We start from the raw sequence: 23,273 nt of genomic DNA, 5'->3' as shown, positions 1-23,273 counted from the left end.
GAGAACATCCTCCTGTAGGTTTGAACTCTGACCCTGTTCCTGGAGAACATCCTCCTGTAGGTTTGAACTCTGACCCTGTTCCTGGAGAACATCCTCCTGTAGGTTTGAACTCTGACCCTGTTCCTGGAGAACATCCCTCCTGTAGGTTTGAACTCTGACCCTGTTCCTGGAGAACATCCCTCCTGTAGGTTTGAACTCTGACTCCGACCCTGTTCCTGGAGAACATCCCTCCTGTAGGTTTTAACTCCAACCCGGTTAAATCCTACAGGACAGAAGCTCTCCAGGAACAGGGTTGGAGTTAAACCCTACAGGAAGGATGTTCTCCAGGAACAGGGTCAGAGTTCAAACCTACAGGAGGATGTTCTCCAGGAACAGGGTCGGAGTTCAAACCTACAGGGGGATGTTCTCCAGGAACAGCATTGGAGAACCCTGGTCTATTAAACCCTACAGAAAGGATGTTCTCCTGGAACAGAGTTGAAGAACCCTGGTCTATTAAACCCTACAGAAAGGATGTTCTCCTGGAACAGAGTTGAAGAACCCTGGTCTATTAAACCCTACAGAAAGAATGTTCTCCTGGAACAGCGTTGGAGAACCCTGGTCTATGTATAAGCTTCTTTTAAACATAGATCTCTGCCTAGATGTCTATTTTGCTTGCTTAAATAAGTCCAGTTGCTTGCATGTGCATTTACACAAGAGGAGAAGCTAGAACCTCTAACTAGATAACAACAACATTTTCCAATTAGAACATTATAATGGGAATACACAATGGAATCAAAAATCACATGTTCATGGTCTCACTTTTACGGTCTCCGGGAATTGAACAACAATATAGAACAAAGATACATTATTATAATTGTTTTTAAAGTATCCTGTCACATCCGCTCTGTTTGTATGGCAAGGTACGAAGACATATCTTCACCATATGCTACACACCATCCCCAAGGTCGATGAATTTAAAACTTGCTGTCATGTAAATCTTTGCTATGCCTCATCTTACTCAGGACTCTTTTTGTATATCCATTCCAAACACAAACAGTATTCAACCGTATTCAACCGTGGCCACGGTATTCAACCGTGGCAACGGTATTCAACCCTCGCAACGGTATTCAACCGTGGCAACGGTATTCAACCCTCGCAACGGTATTCAACCCTCGCAACGGTATTCAACTCTCGCAACGGTATTCAACCCTCGCAACGGTATTCAACCATCACAACGGTATTCAACCGTGGCAACGGTATTCAACCATGGCAACGGTATTCAACCGTGGCAACGGTATTCAACCCTCGCAACGGTATTCAACCGTCGCAACGGTATTCAACCGTCAATACACTTCTGTTTCTCTTCCTCACACACACACACATTATTTACAATCCCACTACACTATATCTGTATTGCATATTGCCCCAGCAACTGTTATCTTTGACATTTCAAAGCCTTAAACATCTGTACAGACACACATAAACATACATTAAACCATACTGAACATCTAATATAGTAATATATTTATACACACACACACACACGCTACCGTTCAAAAGTTTGGGGTCACTTTTGAGTTCCTCTGTCCAGTGGTTGTGTTCTTTTGCCTATCTTAATCTTTGCTTTTCATTGGCCAGTCTGAGAGATGGCTTTTTCTTTGCAACTCTGCCTAGAAGACCAGCATTCCGGAGTCACCTCTTCACTGTTGACGTTGAGACTGGTGTTTTGTGGGTACTATATTTAATGAAGCTGCCAGTTGAGGACTTGTGAGGCGTCTGTTTCTCAAACTAGACACTCTAATGTACTTGTCCTCTTGCTCAGTTGTGCACTGGGGCCTCCCACTCCTCTTTCTATTCTGGTTAGAGCCAGTTTGCTCTGTTCTGTGAAGGGAGTAGTACACAGTGTTGTACGAGATCTTCAGTTTCTTGGCAATTTATCACATGGAATATCCTTCATATCTCAGAACAAGTACAGACTGACGAGTTTCAGAAGAAAGGTCTTTGTTTCTGGCCATTTTGAGCCTGTAATCGAACCCACAAATGCAGATGCTCCGGATACTCAACTAGTCTAAAGAAGGACAGTTTAATTGCTTCTTTAAAGTTTTCAGCTGTGCTAACATAATTGCAAAAGCGTTTTATAAGGATAAATTAGCCTTTTTAAAATGATCAACTTGGATTAGCTAACACAACGTGCCATTGGAACACAGGAGTGATGGTTGCTGATAATGGGCCTCTGTACGCCTATGTAGATATTCCATAAAAAATCTGCCATTTCCAGCTACAACATTAACAATGTCTACACTGTATTTCTGATCAATTTGATGTTATTTTAAAATGGACCAAACAAAAACAAGGACATTTCTAAGTGACCCCAAACCTTTGAACGGTAGTATATATATATATATAATTTTTATTTCCCCACTCTATATGACAATAAGACTGATCAGTCACGACAATATAAACAATATATGAATAAATATTTGTTTTATCTGTACACATACCTACAAAAACTGCACCATATACAGCAGGGGTATCACACGCATCCGGTCCTCGAGCCCATTCAGATCCTTTTTCTTTTCAAGGTGGGGGTGAAGAAAACCATCTCAAACTACATTTAAACTGTAGAAGTGACAACGAGCCTACATCTATAGTCTCTTTACTCTGTCCGACGTGCTAACAGCAATTTAAACTGTAGAAGTGACAACGAGCCTACATCTATAGTCTCTTTACTCTGTCCGACGTGCTAACAGCAATTTAAACTGTAGAAGTGACAACGAGCCTACATCTATAGTCTCTTTACTCTGTCCGACGTGCTAACAGCAATTTAAACTGTAGAAGTGAGCATCGAATTTCCAAAAGAGATGGATGATTTATCATCCAAAAGAGATGGATGATTTATCATCCAAAAGAGATGGATGATTTATCATCCAAAAGAGATGGATGATTTATCATCCAACAGAGATGGATGATTTATCATCCAACAGAGATGGATGATTTATCATCCAACAGAGATGGATGATTTATCATCCCAAAAGAGATGGATGATTTATCATCCCAAAAGAGATGGATGATTTATCATCCCAAAAGAGATGGATGATTTTGCAAATATAAACCAATTCTAAAGTGCAGCCCTCCGGACCTCGGTGAAGAACGAATGCGGCTCGTCGGACCAAAATTAGTTTGACAACCCTGATTGACAGTTAAAGAGAATTCATGATCAACAAAATATGAACATTTACAACGGATGGAAGTTATGTTCAATAGACATCTTAAAACACACAGGCGATATGTCTTTGTTACACTGTATAAAACAGTAGACAAAGTAAAATACTTTTCTGTAGTATAGATATAGACCTAGTCAAAACTTTCCTTCACTTGGAATTTAATCTAGTTTTTTTTTTGGGGGAGGAGGATGTTTGATGTGAATACATTAAAGAGGATGGATCCACACATAGGAAGAGTATACTTCACTGATATCGACATGTTTCACACTGAGGGGACTGGAGGGAATTAGATACCTAGTTTGGGGGGGAGGGGACATATTGGGGTCTAGTTCAGGGGAAGCAACATATTGGGGTCTAGTTCAGGGGGAGCAACATATTGGGGTCTAGTTCAGGGGGAAGCAACATATTGGGGTCTAGTTCAGGGGGAGAAACATATTGGGGTCTAGTTCAGGGGTGAGCAACATATTGGGGTCTAGCTCGGGGGGGAGAACCATATTGGGACATATTGGGTCTAGTATAGGGGGAGCAACATATTGGGGTCTAGTTCAGGGGGAGCAACATATTGGGGTCTAGTTCAGGGGGAGCAACATATTGGGGTCTAGTTCAGGGGGAGCAACATATTGGGGTCTAGTTCAGGGGAAGCAACATATTGGGGTCTAGTTCAGGGGGAGCACCATATTGGGACATATTGGGTCTAGTATAGGGGGAGCAACATATTGGGGTCTAGTATAGGGGGAAGCAACATATTGGGGTCTAGTATAGGGGGAGCAACATATTTGGGTCTAGTATAAGTGGGAGCATCATATTGGGGTCTAGTTCAGGGGGAGAAACATATTGGGGTCTAGTTCAGGGGGAGAAACATATTGGGGTCTAGTTCAGGGGAAGCAACATATTGGGTCTAGTTTAGGGGGAGCAACATATTGGGGTCTAGTTCAGGGGAAGCAACATATTGGGGTCTAGTTCAGGGGGAGCAACATATTGGGGTCTAGTTCAGGGGTGGCAACATATTGGGGTGTAGTTTAGGGGGGAGCAACATATTGGGGTGTAGTTTAGGGGGAGCAACATATTGGGGTCTAGTTCAGGGGTGGCAACATATTGGGGTATAGTTTAGGGGGGAGCAACATATTGGGGTCTAGTTTGGGGGGGAGCAACATATTGGGGTCTAGTTCAGGGGGGGAGCAACATATTGGGGTCTAGTTCAGGGGGAGCAACATATTGGGGTCTAGTTCAGGGGGTGGCAACATATTGGGGTCTAGTTCAGGGTGGAGCAACATATTCTGAGAGTTTCACCTCAATGAGCAGGACTTCCTGGTATGTTTAGCATTGTGTGTATATAGCGGTCAGTGTTTTCTGCGGCTAACACAGCCCTCCCTCGTAGTCGTCGTCGTCCTCGGCGGAAGCAGCAGGCGCTCCGGCGCCCCCCTGTGGCGGCTTTGCAGTCTTCTTCTTCGCTCCTCCTCCGGGAACCTTCAGGGAGATGGCCAGCTTGGCATACTGAGAGTAAACGGGGGATAGATTACATCAACAGGGTTGTTCCTACCTCAAGTATTGCTTCTTCAAGTGTATGAAACTTGTGGAATTGGGTCTTAAAAAAGCATTGGTTTCAAATACCGATCGACAGTGGTAGCAGATTGGCAGACTGGCCGTGTAAAAGATAACCTGCAGAGGGTAACCCTCTATACAGGAGTTAAGTGTCAACATCGCTAGACAGCGTGAGGGTTCGGTCAGGGACCCATCGCTAGACAGAGTGAGGGTTCGGTCAGGGACCCATCGCTAGACAGAGTGAGGGTTCGGTCAGGGACCCATCGCTAGACAGAGTGAGGGTTCGGTCAGGGACCCATCGCTAGACAGAGTGAGGGTTCGGTCAGGGACCCATCGCTAGACAGAGTGAGGGTTCGGTCAGGGACCCATCGCTAGACAGCGTGAGGGTTCGGTCAGGGACCCATCGCTAGACAGAGTGAGGGTTCGGTCAGGGACCCATCGCTAGACAGCGTGAGGGTTCGGTCAGGGACCCATCGCTAGACAGAGTGAGGGTTCGGTCAGGGACCCATCGCTAGACAGAGTGAGGGTTCGGTCAGGGACCCATCGCTAGACAGAGTGAGGGTTCGGTCAGGGACCCATCGCTAGACAGCGTGAGGGTTCGGTCAGGGACCCATCGCTAGACAGAGTGAGGGTTCGGTCAGGGACCCATCGCTAGACAGAGTGAGGGTTCGGTCAGGGACCCATCGCTAGACAGCGTGAGGGTTCGGTCAGGGACCCATCGCTAGACAGCGTGAGGGTTCGGTCAGGGACCCATCGCTAGATCGCTAGACAGCGTGAGGGTTCGGTCAGGGACCCATCGCTAGACAGCGTGAGGGTTCGGTCAGGGACCCATCGCTAGACAGAGTGAGGGTTCGGTCAGGGACCCATCGCTAGACAGAGTGAGGGTTCGGTCAGGGACCCATCGCTAGACAGAGTGAGGGTTCGGTCAGGGACCCATCGCTAGACAGCGTGAGGGTTCGGTCAGGGACCCATCGCTAGACAGCGTGAGGGTTCGGTCAGGGACCCATCGCTAGACAGCGTGAGGGTTCGGTCAGGGACCCATCGCTAGACAGAGTGAGGGTTCGGTCAGGGACCCATCGCTAGACAGAGTGAGGGTTCGGTCAGGGACCCATCGCTAGACAGCGCGAGGGTTCGGTCAGGGACCCATCGCTAGACAGCGTGAGGGTTCGGTCAGGGACCCATCGCTAGACAGAGTGAGGGTTCGGTCAGGGACCCATCGCTAGACAGAGTGAGAGTTCGGTCAGGGACAGACCAGACCCTGTGATGGGTACATAACATACCCTGTGATGGGTACATAGCGTAACAGACCCTGTGATGGGTACATAACGTAACAGACCCTGTGGTGGGTACATAACAGACCCTGTGATGGGTACATAACATAACAGACCCTGTGATGGGTACATAAAAGACCCGGTGATGGGTACATAACGTAACAGACCCTGTGATGGGTACATAACATAACAGACCCTGTGATGGGTACATAACAGACCCCGTGATGGGTACATAACGGAACAGACCCTGGGATGGGTACATAACAGACCCTGTGATGGCTACATAACAGACCCTGTGATGGGTACATAAAAGACCCGGTGATGGGTACATAATGTAACAGACCCTGTGATGGGTACATAACATAACAGACCCTGTGATGGGTACATAACGTAACAGACCCTGTGATGGGTACATAACATAACAGACCATGTGATGGGTACATAACGTAACATACCCTGTGATGGGTACATAACGTAACAGACCCTGTGATGGTTACATAACAGACCAGACCCTGTGATGGGTACATAACGTAACAGACCCTGTGATGGTTACATAACAGACCCCGTGATGGGTACATAACGTAACAGACCCTGTGATGGTTACATAACAGACCCCGTGATGGGTACATAACAGACCAGACCCGGTGATGGGTACATAACAGACCAGACCCTGTGATGGTTACATAACGCAACAGACCCTGTGATGGGCACATAACGTAACAGATCCTGTGATGGGTACATAACGTAACAGACCCTGTGATGGGTACATAACGCAACAGACCCTGTGATGGGTACATAACGCAACATACCCTGTGATGGGTACATAACGCAACAGACCCTGTGATGGGTACATAACATAACAGACCCTGTGATGGGTACATAACAGACCAGACCCGGTGATGGGTACATAATGTAACAGACCCTGTGATGGGTACATAACAGACCAGACCCGGTGATGGGTACATAACGTAACAGACCCTGTGATGGGTACATAACAGACCCTGTGATGGGTACATAACGGAACAGACCCTGTGATGGGCACATAACGTAACAGACCCTGTGATGGGCACATACCAGACCCCGGGATGGGTACATAACGTAACAGACCATGTGAAGGGTACATAACAGACCCTGTGATGGCTACATAACAGACCCTGTGATGGGTACATAACGGAAGAGACCCTGTGATGGGTACATAACGGAACAGACCCTGTGATGGGTACATAACGTAACAGACCCTGTGATGGGTACATAACATAGCAGACCCTGTGATGGGTACATACCATAACAGACCCTGTGATGGGTACATAACAGACCCTGGGATGGGTACATAACAGACCCTGTGATGGGTACATAACAGACCCTGTGATGGGTACATAACGTAACATACCCTGTGATGGGTACATAACGTAACATACCCTGTGATGGGTACATAACGTAACATACCCTGTGATGGGTACATAACGTAGCAGACCCTGTGATGGGTACATACCATAACAGACCCTGTGATGGGTACATAACAGACCCTGTGATGGGTACATAACGGAACAGACCCTGTGATGGGTACATAACGTAGCAGACCCTGTGATGGGTACATACCATAACAGACCCTGTGATGGGTACATAACAGACCCTGGGATGGGTACATAACAGACCCTGTGATGGGTACATAACAGACCCTGTGATGGGTACATAACGTAACATACCCTGTGATGGGTACATAGCGTAACAGACCCCTGTGATGGGTACATAACAGACCCTGTGAGGGTACATAACAGAGCCTGTGAGGGTACAGACCCCGTGAGGGTACAGACCCCGTGAGGGTACATAACAGACCCCGTGAGGGTACATAACAGACCCTGTGAGGGTACATAACAGACCCCGTGAGGGTACAGACCCCGTGAGGGTACATAACAGACCCCGTGAGGGTACAGACCCCATGAGGGTACATAACAGACCCCGTGAGGGTACAGACCCAGTGAGGGTACAGACCCCGTGAGGGTACAGACCCCGTGAGGGTACAGTTGTATGAAGTGTTACTCACGTCATTGTCCATGTACTTCAGCAGAGCGGAGTTACACACGCGGTGCACCTGGTCCTCGTCCTGCTCGTCATATCCCTGCAGCAACGTCTCCATGGCCACGCAGTCTTCACTCCCACTGTACCCTGGGAGGCTGCAGGAAAACAGCTAATTACATCATCAGACTACTGTCACAAGTCGTCGTCTGTAGCCCAAATTACGGTTATCGCTGAATAGTCGTTGGCCGTCGAGTGAAAAGCATGAGCTGAAAAGGGGCTTCCACTGTATTTCTCACACCAGTTGGTTCCTTTTAAATTCAACAGTAGGAAAGCACCGATTCAGATAGACATTAGCCACTCAGTCAGATAGACGTTAGCCACTCAGTCAGATAGACAATAGCCACGCAGTCAGATAGACGTTAGCCACTCAGTCAGATAGACGTTAGCCACGCAGTCAGATAGACGTTAGCCACTCAGTCAGATAGACATTAGCCACTCAGTCAGATAGACATTAGCCATTAGTCCACGTTAGCCAGTCAGTCAGATAGACGTTAGCCACTCAGTCAGATAGACGTTAGCCACGCAGTCAGATAGACATTAGCAGTCAGATAGACATTAGCCACGCAGTCAGATAGACATTAGCCACTCCAGTCAGATAGCAGTCAGATACGAGTCATAGACGTTAGCCACTCAGTCAGCCACTCAGTCAGATAGACATTAGCCACTCAGTCAGATAGACGTTAGCCACTCAGTCAGATAGACGTTAGCCACGCAGTCAGATAGACATTAGCCACTCAGTCAGATAGACATTAGCCACTCAGTCAGATAGACATTAGCCACTCAGTCAGATAGACATTAGCCACTCAGTCAGATAGACATTAGCCACGCAGTCAGATAGACGTTAGCCACTCAGTCAGATAGACATTAGCCACTCAGTCAGATAGACATTAGCCACTCAGTCAGATAGACGTTAGCCACTCAGTCAGATAGACATTAGCCACTCAGTCAGATAGACATTAGCCACTCAGTCAGATAGACGTTAGCCACGCAGTCAGATAGACATTAGCCAAGCAGTCAGATAGACATTAGCCACTCAGTCAGATAGACATTAGCCACTCAGTCAGATAGACATTAGCCACTCAGTCAGATAGACATTAGCCACTCAGTCAGATAGACATTAGCCACGCAGTCAGATAGACGTTAGCCACGCAGTCAGATAGACATTAGCCAAGCAGTCAGATAGACATTAGCCACTCAGTCAGATAGACATTAGCCACGCAGTCAGATAGACGTTAGCCACGCAGTCAGATAGACATTAGCCACGCAGTCAGATAGACATTAGCCACTCAGTCAGATAGACATTAGCCACTCAGTCAGATAGACATTAGCCACGCAGTCAGATAGACATTAGCCACGCAGTCAGATAGACATTAGCCACGCAGTCAGATAGACGTTAGCCACGCAGTCAGATAGACGTTAGCCACGCAGTCAGATAGACATTAGCCACTCAGTCAGATAGACATTAGCCACACAGTCAGATAGACATTAGCCACGCAGTCAGATAGACATTAGCCACTCAGTCAGATAGACATTAGCCACTCAGTCAGATAGACATTAGCCACGCAGTCAGATAGACATTAGCCACGCAGTCAGATAGACGTTAGCCACTCAGTCAGATAGACGTTAGCCACGCAGTCAGATAGACGTTAGCCACGCAGTCAGATAGACATTAGCCACTCAGTCAGATAGACATTAGCCACACAGTCAGATAGACATTAGCCACGCAGTCAGATAGACATTAGCCACTCAGTCAGATAGACATTAGCCACTCAGTCAGATAGACATTAGCCACGCAGTCAGATAGACATTAGCCACGCAGTCAGATAGACGTTAGCCACTCAGTCAGATAGACGTTAGCCACGCAGTCAGATAGACGTTAGCCACGCAGTCAGATAGACGTTAGCCACGCAGTCAGATAGACGTTAGCCACGCAGTCAGATAGACGTTAGCCACGCAGTCAGATAGACGTTAGCCACGCAGTCAGATAGACATTAGCCACTCAGTCAGATAGACGTTAGCCACTCAGTCAGATAGACGTTAGCCACTCAGTCAGATAGACGTTAGCCACTCAGTCAGATAGACGTTAGCCACGCAGTCAGATAGACATTAGCCACTCAGTCAGATAGACATTAGCCACTCAGTCAGATAGACATTAGCCACTCAGTCAGATAGACATTAGCCACGCAGTCAGATAGACATTAGCCACACAGTCAGATAGACATTAGCCACTCAGTCAGATAGACATTAGCCACTCAGTCAGATAGACGTTAGCCACGCAGTCAGATAGACGTTAGCCACACAGTCAGATAGACATTAGCCACTCAGTCAGATAGACGTTAGCCACTCAGTCAGATAGACATTAGCCACACAGTCAGATAGACATTAGCCACTCAGTCAGATAGACATTAGCCACGCAGTCAGATAGACGTTAGCCACGCAGTCAGATAGACATTAGCCACTCAGTCAGATAGACATTAGCCACTCAGTCAGATAGACGTTAGCCACTCAGTCAGATAGACGTTAGCCACTCAGTCAGATAGACGTTAGCCACTCAGTCAGATAGACATTAGCCACTCAGTCAGATAGACATTAGCCACTCAGTCAGATAGACGTTAGCCACTCAGTCAGATAGACGTTAGCCACTCAGTCAGATAGACATTAGCCACTCAGTCAGATAGACGTTAGCCACTCAGTCAGATAGACATTAGCCACTCAGTCAGATAGACATTAGCCACGCAGTCAGATAGACATTAGCCACGCTAACGTATTCAGTCAGATAGATAGACGTTAGCCACTCAGTCAGATAGACATTAGCCACACAGTCAGATAGACATTAGCCACTCAGTCAGATAGACATTAGCCACGCAGTCAGATAGACATTAGCCACGCAGTCAGATTGACATTAGCCACTCAGTCAGATAGACATTAGCCACTCAGTCAGATAGACGTTAGCCACTCAGTCAGATTGACGTTAGCCACTCAGTCAGATTGACGTTAGCCACTCAGTCAGATAGACATTAGCCACTCAGTCAGATAGACGTTAGCCACGCAGTCAGATAGACGTTAGCCACTCAGTCAGATAGACATTAGCCACGCAGTCAGATAGACGTTAGCCACGCAGTCAGATAGACGTTAGCCACGCTAATGTATTCAGTCATAAGGAAGTTCATACCTGTAGCTCTCTCTGACACACTTGTCTGCAGCCACAAAGTCATTTCTGTGAAGATGAACCAACACCTGTGCTGTTGTTTTCTAAGAGAAAAAAGACCCCTCATCAACATTTACTGATCTGTAATTTTACACCTCCACCAATACCATTGCACCGAACATAGCTTGAAAGGGAAATGCTGGAAAATCCACAAATAGGATATAATTCCAATAGAATGCACATGCAAATGACATAAGAACGTACCTTAAAGCAAGTGGGATAATTCTCTATATCTTTATACATGTTCTTCTCTTTTTGAAGGGCGGTCGCTGCTTCATCCAGTCTGTCGTCCAGTTCACAAAGACAGGTGGGTCAGGACCGGCCACAATACTTTTGCTGCTTATAAATGCATCCTATGTAGTGCTTATGAAGCATCCTATGTAGTGCTTATGAAGCATCCTATGTAGTGCTTATGAAGCATCCTATGTAGTGCTTATGAAGCATCCTATGTAGTGCTTATGAAGCATCCTATGTAGTGCTTATGAAGCATCCTATGTAGTGCTTATGAAGCATCCTATGTAGTGCTTATGAAGCATCCTATGTAGTGCTTATGAAGCATCCTATGTAGTGCTTATGAAGCATCTTATGTAGTGCTTATGAAGCATCCTATGTAGTGCTTATGAAGCATCCTATGTAGTGCTTATGAAGCATCCTATGTAGTGCTTATGAAGCCGTAACGTTGTCTTTACCTGCGTAATCTGACCAACAGTCTGGAAGCTTTCCCCAGGAGCTCAGCTGACTGACGTAGGCGGTCCTCATTCTACACACACACGCACGCACATACACACACACACACACGCACGCACGCACATACACACACGCACGCACGCACATACACACACACACGCACATACACACACACACACACACACACACACACACACACACATACGCACACGCACACACACACACGCACATACACACACACATATGCACATACACACACACACACACACACATACGCACATACACATACACACACACATGCACATACACACATACACACACACATATGCACATACACACACACACACACACACACACACACACACAAAACAATCCGTTGAATCAAATCAACTTATTAAAAGGCCAACTTCTCTTACTTAAGAATATGACATTGAAACGTCCGACTAACCTCAAACACACCGGCAGCCTGCTGATACAGGTCCACAGCTTTCTCTAAACTCACAGGCTCAATAAGTCTAGATAGGAAAAGAATGTTAAAGTACGATACAAATTTAAAAAACAGGGTGATGTACTCCCCCAAAAACAACAATGGTCAGGAACATATCAAAAACCACCGAATCAATAAAGTAGACGGACATGTATAGTCTAGAGTAGTACTTACTTCCCGGCTCTGTCCAGAGCCATAGCAGCGGTGTCTGGAGTACCGTTCTCTACGTAGATCATACTGGCTTTTTCTATGTACTGGATCGCCTCAGGCATCTTCTTCAAGTCCTGTCACACAGCAGAAAACATGGCTACCTCAATGACCTCTATTAACACATACTATGTTGTGGTAGAATATCAATATATATTTTTTTGTGAGAGAATGATGCTCTCGATCACATCAAAAATAAAAGCTTGTTCTCTCCCATGTGTGTACGCGTTTCTATTTGAGGTATTACACCGATATTACATGGACATTGGGGGAAACTCACCTTCATCATCATACCTGCTTGTTCGATTGCTCTGAAAAATAAATGCATTTCTTAGAAAGGGGGGAAGGGGTCTCAGATATAAAAGTATTGAATGGTATTAATAATCTTTAAAAAAAAAAAAAAGGCCTTAGTGGAGTCCAAAAAAAGAAGTGATTTTTCTGTTGGAAAAGACAGCCTGAAATTTCTACCTGTTTTGGTGGGATGGAGTTTTTGGCCTGCCTGGTGACATCACCAGGCGGTAAATGAATTAATAGACCAATAAGAAAGAGTTCCAAACCACTCTGCCAATAAGGGCTAGTTTTCAGTTTCCCCCTCCCCGACAGTCTTAGCAAAATTCTTTCTTGAGAAATTGTTCTTTGCTATAAGAAGCTATTTTTTATATTTTTTTATATTTTTTTAACCATTTTAAAAATGGACAACAATCACAGTAAGGTAGTTAATTGTTACCCAGAAATGATTTGATAATCGAAAATAAAAACATCTGCATTGGCCCCTTAATCTCAAGTATTCATATGGAAAACCTTACTTTGCTGCGTGAAACAAAGCTTTATTTTCTGTGTGGTACTCTGCCTCCTTCAGGTAGGCATCCTTAGCCTGCTCAAACTGTTTGGCATTCTTGAAGCACACCGCTGGGAATACAAAACACAGATTATTTATCAGACTGTAAATACATGGTATGGAGTGTTATCCTTCCTCTACGTTTACAGACTGTAGGCATACTGACCAGCTTTGGCATATTCTGATGCAGCACTGTCAAAATCTGGCTTCCACTTTGTCATGCTTGTCTTTAAACTGCAAAATGACATGCAAGAAAAATGTCTATTTTCAGGGGTTAACAACACACACAGCCATAACAATAGACCTGGACAGAAGAGCTGACCTACATCAGGTGAGTCATTAAGACAGTAGTGATGGGAAGTTAGACTCTGTTTACTGAATCAGGTCTTTTCAACTGATTCAGTCAAAAATAACTATTCTTTCAACTAATTTTGTTCATTTGATTCAATACCACCCAGCACACCCCTATTGGCAAACGATGAACTAAAAACTCGAAAGAATCATGACTCTACAAGTCTCGTGCACCATAAGGTTTTTGTTTTTCAGTTCAATAACTCAAAGCATAGATTGTTTTTCATTTAGAAATAATAAAAAAAGTTACCAAACTAAAAAAGCCATGAGTAACTTGGTCTAAAAGAATGGCACTGATTGGCCTATAGGTGGCGCTGTTATAAGCAGTCCTCACTTAAACCTTCATATCCGTTGCCCTGTTTGACCGAGACATGAAACGTTGTATGTTGAAGTCTTTCCTCATAGTGAACAAATTTGCCTCAAGGACCCATAAGGTCCATCAGAATTGATTTTTCCTCCATCTTGGAAAAATGTATTCTCATGAAATAAGTCCAAATAAAATCAAATGCAGTATGTAATAAGTTAATTATGTATGTAACAGTTATGCTTAAAAAAAATATTATTCTTATGCACTAAAAGTCAGATCACAATAGTCCCCCAAAGACTTTGAGAAAATAGCATTGATGCATTCCAAGATGGCCACCAGTAGACTGCATATTAGCACTTACACAAACAAAATACTTAAAAAATGGTCTCCTCATGAACCACGGTACCAAATGACACCATATTTAGAATGTAGGCCCATGGTACATGTCTTAACACAGTTTGAAGCTAAGGGATTGGTCAAAAGATGTATTGGAGTTATTGACCAATCAAATCACTGTGAATCCACTCCACAGTGGTTTATCAACTTGAAACATGTCATCGCTTGTCATGGACGTCCCCTAAGATTGACCACCATTTGGTATTGATATCTAAAAAATAAATAAAAAAAAAAAATCTATATAAATATTTAACGCGAATGCTAAAAATAATTTGCAATCATCTCCTCATTAACCATAAATCACGTTCCTACCAGATTTTGATTGCACATCAAGCAAAAAAAAAAAGTTCCTACACGAGTGCTTGCTTTGTTCTCCAACTAATCTTCTGTCACCCTGTCCGTTGCTGTCGCATATTTGGAGTTGTTGTTTGTGACAGACTTATAAAAGTGTGCTTCAAACAATGTGCATTTGTGATTACTAGACATACAAATAAGATTATTTATTGATGCCTTTTAAAAAAAACGTTACATAGTTGCGGCCACAACCGGACTAGACTGTGAATGACTCTTGGCAGAAACTGCACCTCGAGTGTTGATCAGAGAATGGCAGTGTGTGTTTTGGTTCTACAATGAGGTGTAATATCACTAACATGAACATTAATTATTGCACCATGATGATATCAATTATCAGTGTATTTTTTTTCATTCTCTTATGCTGCCTGCAACATGATCTATTTATTTTTCTGCGCGCATGAATACAGGTCGGAGCGCATCTCCGGAGCAGGCTGAGCGCGTCTTATACTGTGTAGTCGAAATAATTACAGTCAGGTCAAACGAACGAATCACTTGGGAGAAAACGAAATCATGACTCTCGAGTCAGTAAACAGAGTCGTTCAACAACAACAAACGAATCGTTGGCGAACAGCATATCACTATAACACAAGTGGCCTTGTTGTGGATTACAATGGATATGCATATTAAAATGTAAAGGCATGCACAGCCTCTGAGCGGACAGCTAAGCAGCGTTATCGCAGCTCGCTGGCTGACGTTAACTAGGTGATGAATGAATGCATCCGCTGACCGGCCGGATTAGAAGATAGCTAGCTAGCTACTTCCTACAAATACAACTAATTCATTAACTGTAATTCAATGACAATTTCGTAAGTAAACTCGGGTTATTTCACATCTTGTCAACAACTAAGGTCAGATATTTTTTGAGGGACAATGTTACTAACGTTAGCTAGGAACCGATGAAGCGTCTAACCGGGTCAGCGATGCTAGCTAGCTACAGTACCGTTAGTTACCGTTAGCTACCGTTAGCTACATCAACATACTTTTTCTCCGCTTTAGCGATGTGTTCATGGGCTTCGTTTATTTTGGAGGCCATGGTGCTGTCTGTGGTCTTCGACAATCTGTCGAGCAGATGTTATTTGTGGAAAAATCTAACCGAGGACGATGATAAACAAATTCTGTTGGTGTTTGGATGGAAGAGAGAAGATAAATAAAATATGTCCACAACGTCGAACTACAGATTCCCCGGATGTCATTGCGCAATGCACCAGCAGAATTCTTTATAGGCTGGACGTAGAGAGAAATAGTAATGGCGTCTTTTTGTAGGCACTAACCACGCCATGCTTCGTCGGACAAAATGAATGGGTCATTTGGATAAACACGTATGTAGAAAACACAGGGTTAGATATGATACTTTTTGTTCTATGAAATTATATTCATCAACTAACTCCACTTTTTTTTGTGAATTTTGAAGAATTTATGTATAATATATATTTTTTAAAGATCATATAAGGTCATGTTAACTGACTGCTATTATCTCATAGAACAAAATGTGCAAGCTCTCTTAAACCTGTGTTAAACTCCGAACTTATTCTCGGCGTTTATTCCAAAACCCTATTATTTTTCCCCCATTCATTGTTGTCATAGGGATGGCTGAATGAACCAGAGGTCACTCATTTCTGGATTTTAGGACTACAAACTGGCGAGCTCTATAAAACATTTCAACATCAAAATTGTTATAATATCTATTGCTTTTTGAGGAAACTCGAGTATACAGATTTGAGACAGGGTTTTAATAGTAGAAAAGATATATGTGCTAGTCAATAGAAAATATAAATTTAGAGCCAAAAGATAGTATTTCCTTGTCGAGAAAGAAACAGATTGGTCACAATCACAGAGAGATCTGATAACATTGTGTTTACGGTTTTCATTCGATTTCATCGATTTTCATTCAACAAAATAGTTATTCAACTAAACTGTACTTATGAAAATATATGTCTCTGTGGCATAGTAATGCACGTGCTTTTTTATTAGGATCATTTAAAGCTCCCCATGCAGTTTTTTAAATAATCATTTGAAATCATCACTAGGTCTAATACATCACTGTTTTTTATATTTTTATATAATTCGTCATTTTTATCATTTATTTGTTTTATAATTATGAACAAAACAAAAACAGAAATATACAAAAGGAGTACATAAACCTAACAGATAGGTATTACATATCGAGATACATTTTCAATTTGTCAAAAGGTTTTATGGTGAGTATTGCTTTTTTTGTTTTTAAATTTACTGATAATTTCTAAATAATATAAAAATTATATCGTAAATAATGTGAAGAGGGGGGTTTGTTCTGCGCCCACTTCATTTTATGGATAAAGAATCTTCCATGAAAGATAAACAAATGAACAATGAAAGTTAAATCAGGTTCCATATCATTTTGGATCAAAATAAAAACATATCAGAGTCTCTCAAATTAACATTAGTCATTTATTTTAAAATAAAATCTTCTAACTCCAAGATGTTCTGACGTAAGAACAGTCCCAAAATAAATGGTTGAGTTTCTGGGTCACAACCACAAAATACACATTTGTTATCAATAGCTATTTTAAATCTGTGTATGATAAAGGTCTTTACAGGGTAGATTCTATGAATGAGTTTGTATGATACTTCTTTCACTTTATTAGATATACAATATTTGCAGGACAACGAGACTTTGTTCCAGTTTACTTGTCTTAGGGCTGCATTCCAGTACATTTTAGCAGAGGGAATAGTAACATCTTGACATAGTTCTCATATACAGTGAGGGAAAAAAGTATTTGATCCCCTGCTGATTTTGTATGTTTGCCCACTGACAAAGAAATGATCAGTCTATAATTGTAATGGAAGGTTTATTTGAATAGTGAGAGACAGAATAACAACAACAAAATCCAGAAAAACACATGTCAAAAATGTTATAAATTGATTTGTATTTTAATGAGGGAAATAAGTATTTAAAAAATATAAAAAACTTTTCCCCTTCAGGAGACTCAAAAGATTTGACATGGGTCCCCTGATCCTCAAAAGGTTCTACAGCTGCACCATCGAGAGCATCCTGACCAGTTGCATCACCGCCTGGTATGGCAACTGCTCGGCATCTGACCGTAAGGCGCCACAGAGGGTAGTGTGAACGGCCCAGGACATCACTGGGGCCAAGCTTCCTGTTATCCAGGACCAGTGTCAGATGAAAGCCCATAAAATTGTCAAGAGACTCCAGTCACCCAAGTCATAGACTGTTTTCTCTGCTACCGCACGACAAACTGAACCGGAGCGCCAAATCTAGGTCCAAGAGGCTTCTAAACAGCTTCTACCCCCGAGCCATAAGACTGCTGAACAATTAATCAAATCGCCACCAGACTATTTACATTGACCCCCCACTGACTATTTACATTGACCCCCCCCCCACTGACTATTTACCCCCCCCTGACTATTTACATTGACCCCCCCACTGACTATTTACATTGACCCCCCCCATTTGTTTTGTACACTGCTGCTACTCTCTATTTATTATCTATGCATAGTCACTTTACCCCTACCTACATGTACAAATGACCTCTAACCTCGCACACTGACTCAGTACCGGTAGCCCCTGTATATAACCTCGTTATTGTTAAGTAATTATGTGACTTTTTACTTTAGTTAATTTGGTAAATATTTTCTTAACTCTTCTTGAACTGCACTGTTGGTTAAGGGCTTGTAAAGTAAGCATTTCACGGTAAGGTCTACACTTGTTGTATTCAGCATTTCACTGTGAGGTCTACTACACCTGTTGTATTCAGCATTTCACTGTAAGGTCTACCTACACCTGTTGTATTCAGAATTTCACTGTAAGGTCTACCTACACCTGTTGTATTCAGCATTTCACTGTAAGGTCTACCTACACCTGTTGTATTCAGAATTTCACTGTAAGGTCTACCTACACCTGTTGTATTCAGCATTTCACTGTGAGGTCTACTACACCTGTTGTATTCAGCATTTCACTGTGAGGTCTACTACACTTGTTGTATTAAGCATTTCACTGTGAGGTCTACTACACCTGTTGTATTCAGCATTTCACTGTAAGGTCTACACTTGTTGTATTCAGCATTTCACTGTGAGGTCTACTACACCTGTTGTATTCAGCATTTCACTGTGAGGTCTACTACACCTGTTGTATTCAGCATTTCACTGTGAGGTCTACTACACCTGTTGTATTCAGCATTTCACTGTGAGGTCTACTACACCTGTTGTATTCAGCATTTCACTGTAAGGTCGACCTACACCTGTTGTATTCAGCATTTCACTGTAAGGTCTACTACACCTGTTGTATTCAGCATTTCACTGTAAGGTCTACTACACCTGTTGTATTCAGCATTTCACTGTAAGGTCTACTACACCTGTTGTATTCAGCATTTCACTGTGAGGTCTACCTACACCTGTTGTATTCAGCATTTCACTGTAAGGTCTACTACACCTGTTGCATTCAGCATTTCACTGTGAGGTCGACCTACACCTGTTGTATTCAGCATTTCACTGTGAGGTCTACCTACACCTGTTGTATTCAGCATTTCACTGTGAGGTCTACCTACACCTGTTGTATTCAGCATTTCACTGTGAGGTCGACCTACACCTGTTGTATTAAGCATTTCACTGTAAGGTCGACCTACACCTGTTGTATTCAGCATTTCACTGTAAGGTCTACTACACCTGTTGTATTCAGCATTTCACTGTAAGGTCTACTACACCTGTTGTATTCAGCATTTCACTGTCAGGTCTACTACACCTGTTGTATTCAGCATTTCACTGTCAGGTCTACTACACCTGTTGTATTCAGCATTTCACTGTAAGGTCTACTACACCTGTTGCATTCAGCATTTCACTGTGAGGTCTACCTACACCTGTTGTATTCAGCATTTCACTGTAAGGTCTACTACACCTGTTGCATTCAGCATTTCACTGTGAGGTCGACCTACACCTGTTGTATTCAGCATTTCACTGTGAGGTCTACCTACACCTGTTGTATTCAGCATTTCACTGTGAGGTCTACCTACACCTGTTTTATTAAGCATTTCACTGTGAGGTCGACCTACACCTGTTGTATTCAGCATTTCACTGTGAGGTCTACTACACCTGTTGTATTCAGCATTTCACTGTAAGGTCGACCTACACCTGTTGTATTCAGCATTTCACTGTGAGGTCTACCTACACCTGTTGTATTCAGCATTGGGCCTGTAAGTAAGCATTTCCCTGTGCAGATTGAAGGGGGTGGATTCATGCAATGCATTCTGGTAGGTACTGCCTCGCAGGACAGTGTCTTCCGCGAGCGTTGTTGAAAGAGACGTTATGACCAGAAAAATATCATATGACTGAAATGTATTTTTATTGACAAAATATAGTAGATGCATCTTTAATCAGAATTTAAAAAAAAAAACGCTATTCAAAGTGCTCTTCTCACACAGCATGGCCCCATTACTTCAGGTCCTTGAAGGACCTCTTCTGACTGATGTCCCCTCTACGCCTGATGTTTCTCAGCCATATCTTCCTCCTGAATAATTGCAAAAAGTGTGTAAGATTTAATCTCACATTTTTATTGAATTTCACGCTTTGTTTTTATTTTATTTTATGGAAACATGACTGACCATTATCTCGAGCCTTACAAGAGCAGCTTCTACCCTCTCCAGGAGTAGAAGAGGCCTGAGCAGCTTCTACCCTCTCCAGGAGTAGAAGTGACCTGAGCAGCATCTACCCTCTCCAGGAGTAGAAGAGGCCTGAGCAGTTTCTACCCTCTCCAGGAGTAGAAGAGGCCTGAGCAGTTTCTACCCTCTCCAGGAGTAGAAGAGGCCTGAGCAGTTTCTACCCTCTCCAGGAGTAGAAGAGGCCTGAGCAGTTTCTACCCTCTCCAGGAGTAGAAGAGGCCTGAGCAGTTTCTGGGAATCTACAACACCAGTTGTTTTTTAATGTCTTCTCTGGGACTCCAGGCCATTGTGTGTGTGTGTGTGTGTGTGGGTATATAGGCCAGTGTTCTGTTTAAATGTGAGGGTTGTGTTATCCATCGTCGTTCTCTTATACATCTACACTGACGTTTTAAATAGTTCTTTAGATGCTCGTGAGTCTGAAGACACCTCCTGTCACCTGAACCTCCTGCAGACCATCTGAACTACATTAGGCATCATCTGCTGGATGTTGGGTCTATGCTTAAGGTCTCCTGTTCTCTTTCTCTCCTCTAGTTTCTGCTAGATGTTGGGTCTATGCTTAAGGTCTCCTGTTCTCTTTCTCTCCTCTAGTTTCTGCTGGATGTTGGGTCTATGCTTAAGGTCTCCTGTTCTCTTTCTCTCCTCTAGTTTCTGCTGGATGTTGGGTCTATGCTTAAGGTCTCCTGTTCTCTTTCTCTCCTCTAGTTTCTGCTGGATGTTGGGTCTATGCTTAAGGCCTCCTGTTCTCTTTCTCTCCTCTAGTTTCTGCTGGATGTTGGGTCTATGCTTAAGGTCTCCTGTTCTCTTTCTCTCCTCTAGTTTCTGCTGGATGTTGGGTCTATGCTTAAGGTCTCCTGTTCTCTTTCTCTCCTCTAGTTTCTGCTGGATGTTGGGTCTATGCTTAAGGTCTCCTGTTCTCTTTCTCTCCTCTAGTTTCTGCTGGATGTTGGGTCTATGCTTAATAGTTAATTTAGTAGTGTCATGGTTGTTATAACATCTGTGGTAGTATAGTGTAGTTTGTAGATACTAGTTTATAGTTTATGTCCTCTATCTCTGTTATTCACCCTGATTTGTTTTTAATAGTACTCTACGGTTCATTCAGACGGCAGCCATTTTGTTGTTTTTCTCTCTCCGTATGCGTGAGAGGAACGTGATGTAGAAGTCAGAAGAAAAGCAGCCTTTGTTGCTACTCCTCTAACATCGTCACTGACCGTGTCCTGCTATAGTTATTAGTTTATATGGACTCCATCCCTGGAGACGTCTGGGGGTTTCTAACAGACGTTCAAATGTATGTAATAAATCATGAGAAGATGTCATTTGGAGTAATTATTGTATGGTGAGGCACACATTAGTTGGCTGTGTAATCAGTAGTGGTGCTGTATCCATGACTACCCATCGAATCATATCACCAAAGCAATGATCACTGATAAATTGAAACATGCTAGCTACCAGTAACGAAACAAAACTATAGCTTGGTTTAACACAATTAGCATGAGGCAGCATGGCTAGCTAACGTTAGTTTACCAACGTGTCTAGGATATATTACATCCAAGGCTAATCCCAGGGTACACTGCACAATTAATAGAAGCCATCATTTGTTACACTGGGTCATAGCAATGTTATTTATCAAACTGTAAAACACCATTGTGTTTTTTTTGTGGTTGATCCATACGTGATATCAGGTTGGGTGAAGGAGAGGTTTGGGGACTGTTGAGTTGGTGAAGGTAACTCGGAGTGGACATGACGATTTTATTGCGTTTCCTCCGTCCAGAGAGAAAGGGCTCTCTGGATTACGAGATTAAGGGACAAGTATTGCGACGTGTTTTCCTTTCTGGAGCAGGGCGCTGTTGAAAGGAATGATAATGGGGGTGGCGTTTAAGTGTTGAGGAGGAGCAGGTCGAAAGGAATGATAAACGGGGTGGAGTTTAAGTGTTGAGGAGGAGCAGGTCGAAAGGAATGATAAACGGGGTGGAGTTTAAGTGTTGAGGAGGAGCAGGTCGAAAGGAATGATAAACGGGGGTGGCATTTAAGTGTTGAGGAGCAGTTTAAAAGTGGAGATTCCTGGTGTCTGGGACACCTGTCGGTTGGTGATACGTAACTACGGTGGGGGGAAAGGAGAAGACATTATCTATCATGCTGAGGTTATTTTATTTGACCAGATAAGGTCAAGGTAGGAAGTGTTAGTTATCCCGCGAGAGTTTTATGTTCTGAAAATAGGACCGTGTTTTAGGTGTCAAATTTATGGAAGGGTGTTGGAGGGAAATGCCTAGATGTGAGAAGTGTGCAGGAGGGCATGAGACAAAGGCAGTTGTGGATGTGAGAAGTGTGCAGGAGGGCATGAGACAAAGGCAGTTGTGGATGTGAGAAGTGTGCAGGAGGGCATGAGACAAAGGCAGTTGTGGATGTGAGAAGTGTGCAGGAGGGCATGAGACAAAGGCAGTTGTGGATGTGAGAAGTGTGCAGGAGGGCATGAGACAAAGGCAGTTGTGGTATCGGTGGAGAAAGTTGTGTGTGTTTAGTTGTGGGGGTGATTATAGGGCTGTTAGATCGGAGGTGTCCGGTGAGAGAAAGGCAGATTGAGGTTGCCAGGGTTACAGTAGTACAGAAAGTGTTGTATGCTGAAGCAGTGAAGAGAGTGGTAGAGGAAGATGGGTACAGGGTGAGGGATCCTGAGAGGATTCCTGTGAATAGGCAG

General features: G+C 43.5%; 1 protein-coding gene and 1 long non-coding RNA gene across 2 annotated transcripts; one reads left to right on the top strand and one right to left on the bottom strand.

The window, feature by feature from the left end:
• Nucleotides 1-3,386: 3,386 nt before the first annotated feature.
• On the bottom strand, nucleotides 3,387-16,131 carry napgb (N-ethylmaleimide-sensitive factor attachment protein, gamma b). The gene is made up of 11 exons (XM_029653068.2): nucleotides 15,911-16,131; nucleotides 13,689-13,756; nucleotides 13,491-13,593; nucleotides 12,965-12,995; nucleotides 12,652-12,761; nucleotides 12,439-12,505; nucleotides 11,993-12,063; nucleotides 11,508-11,586; nucleotides 11,268-11,347; nucleotides 8,061-8,190; nucleotides 3,387-4,697 (listed from the first exon to the last, which is right to left on the bottom strand). The coding sequence occupies exons 1-11, from the start codon at nucleotides 15,961-15,963 to the stop codon at nucleotides 4,560-4,562; spliced, it is 930 nt and encodes a 309-aa protein (XP_029508928.1). The 5' UTR covers nucleotides 15,964-16,131; the 3' UTR covers nucleotides 3,387-4,559.
• A 2,263-nt stretch (nucleotides 16,132-18,394) lies between these two features.
• Nucleotides 18,395-21,894, top strand: LOC115123714 (uncharacterized). Its single transcript, XR_003862658.2, has 2 exons — nucleotides 18,395-20,447; nucleotides 20,567-21,894. It is a non-coding gene; the product is annotated as an uncharacterized LOC115123714 (long non-coding RNA).
• The last annotated feature ends 1,379 nt before the right edge of the window (nucleotides 21,895-23,273 follow it).

The sequence above is a fragment of the Oncorhynchus nerka genome, linkage group LG20 (assembly GCF_034236695.1).
Source record: "Oncorhynchus nerka isolate Pitt River linkage group LG20, Oner_Uvic_2.0, whole genome shotgun sequence".
Taxonomy (NCBI): Eukaryota; Metazoa; Chordata; class Actinopteri; order Salmoniformes; family Salmonidae; genus Oncorhynchus; species Oncorhynchus nerka.
The sequence above is the reverse complement of the archived record's forward strand: the minus strand, read 5'-3'. Positions and strand labels throughout refer to the sequence as shown.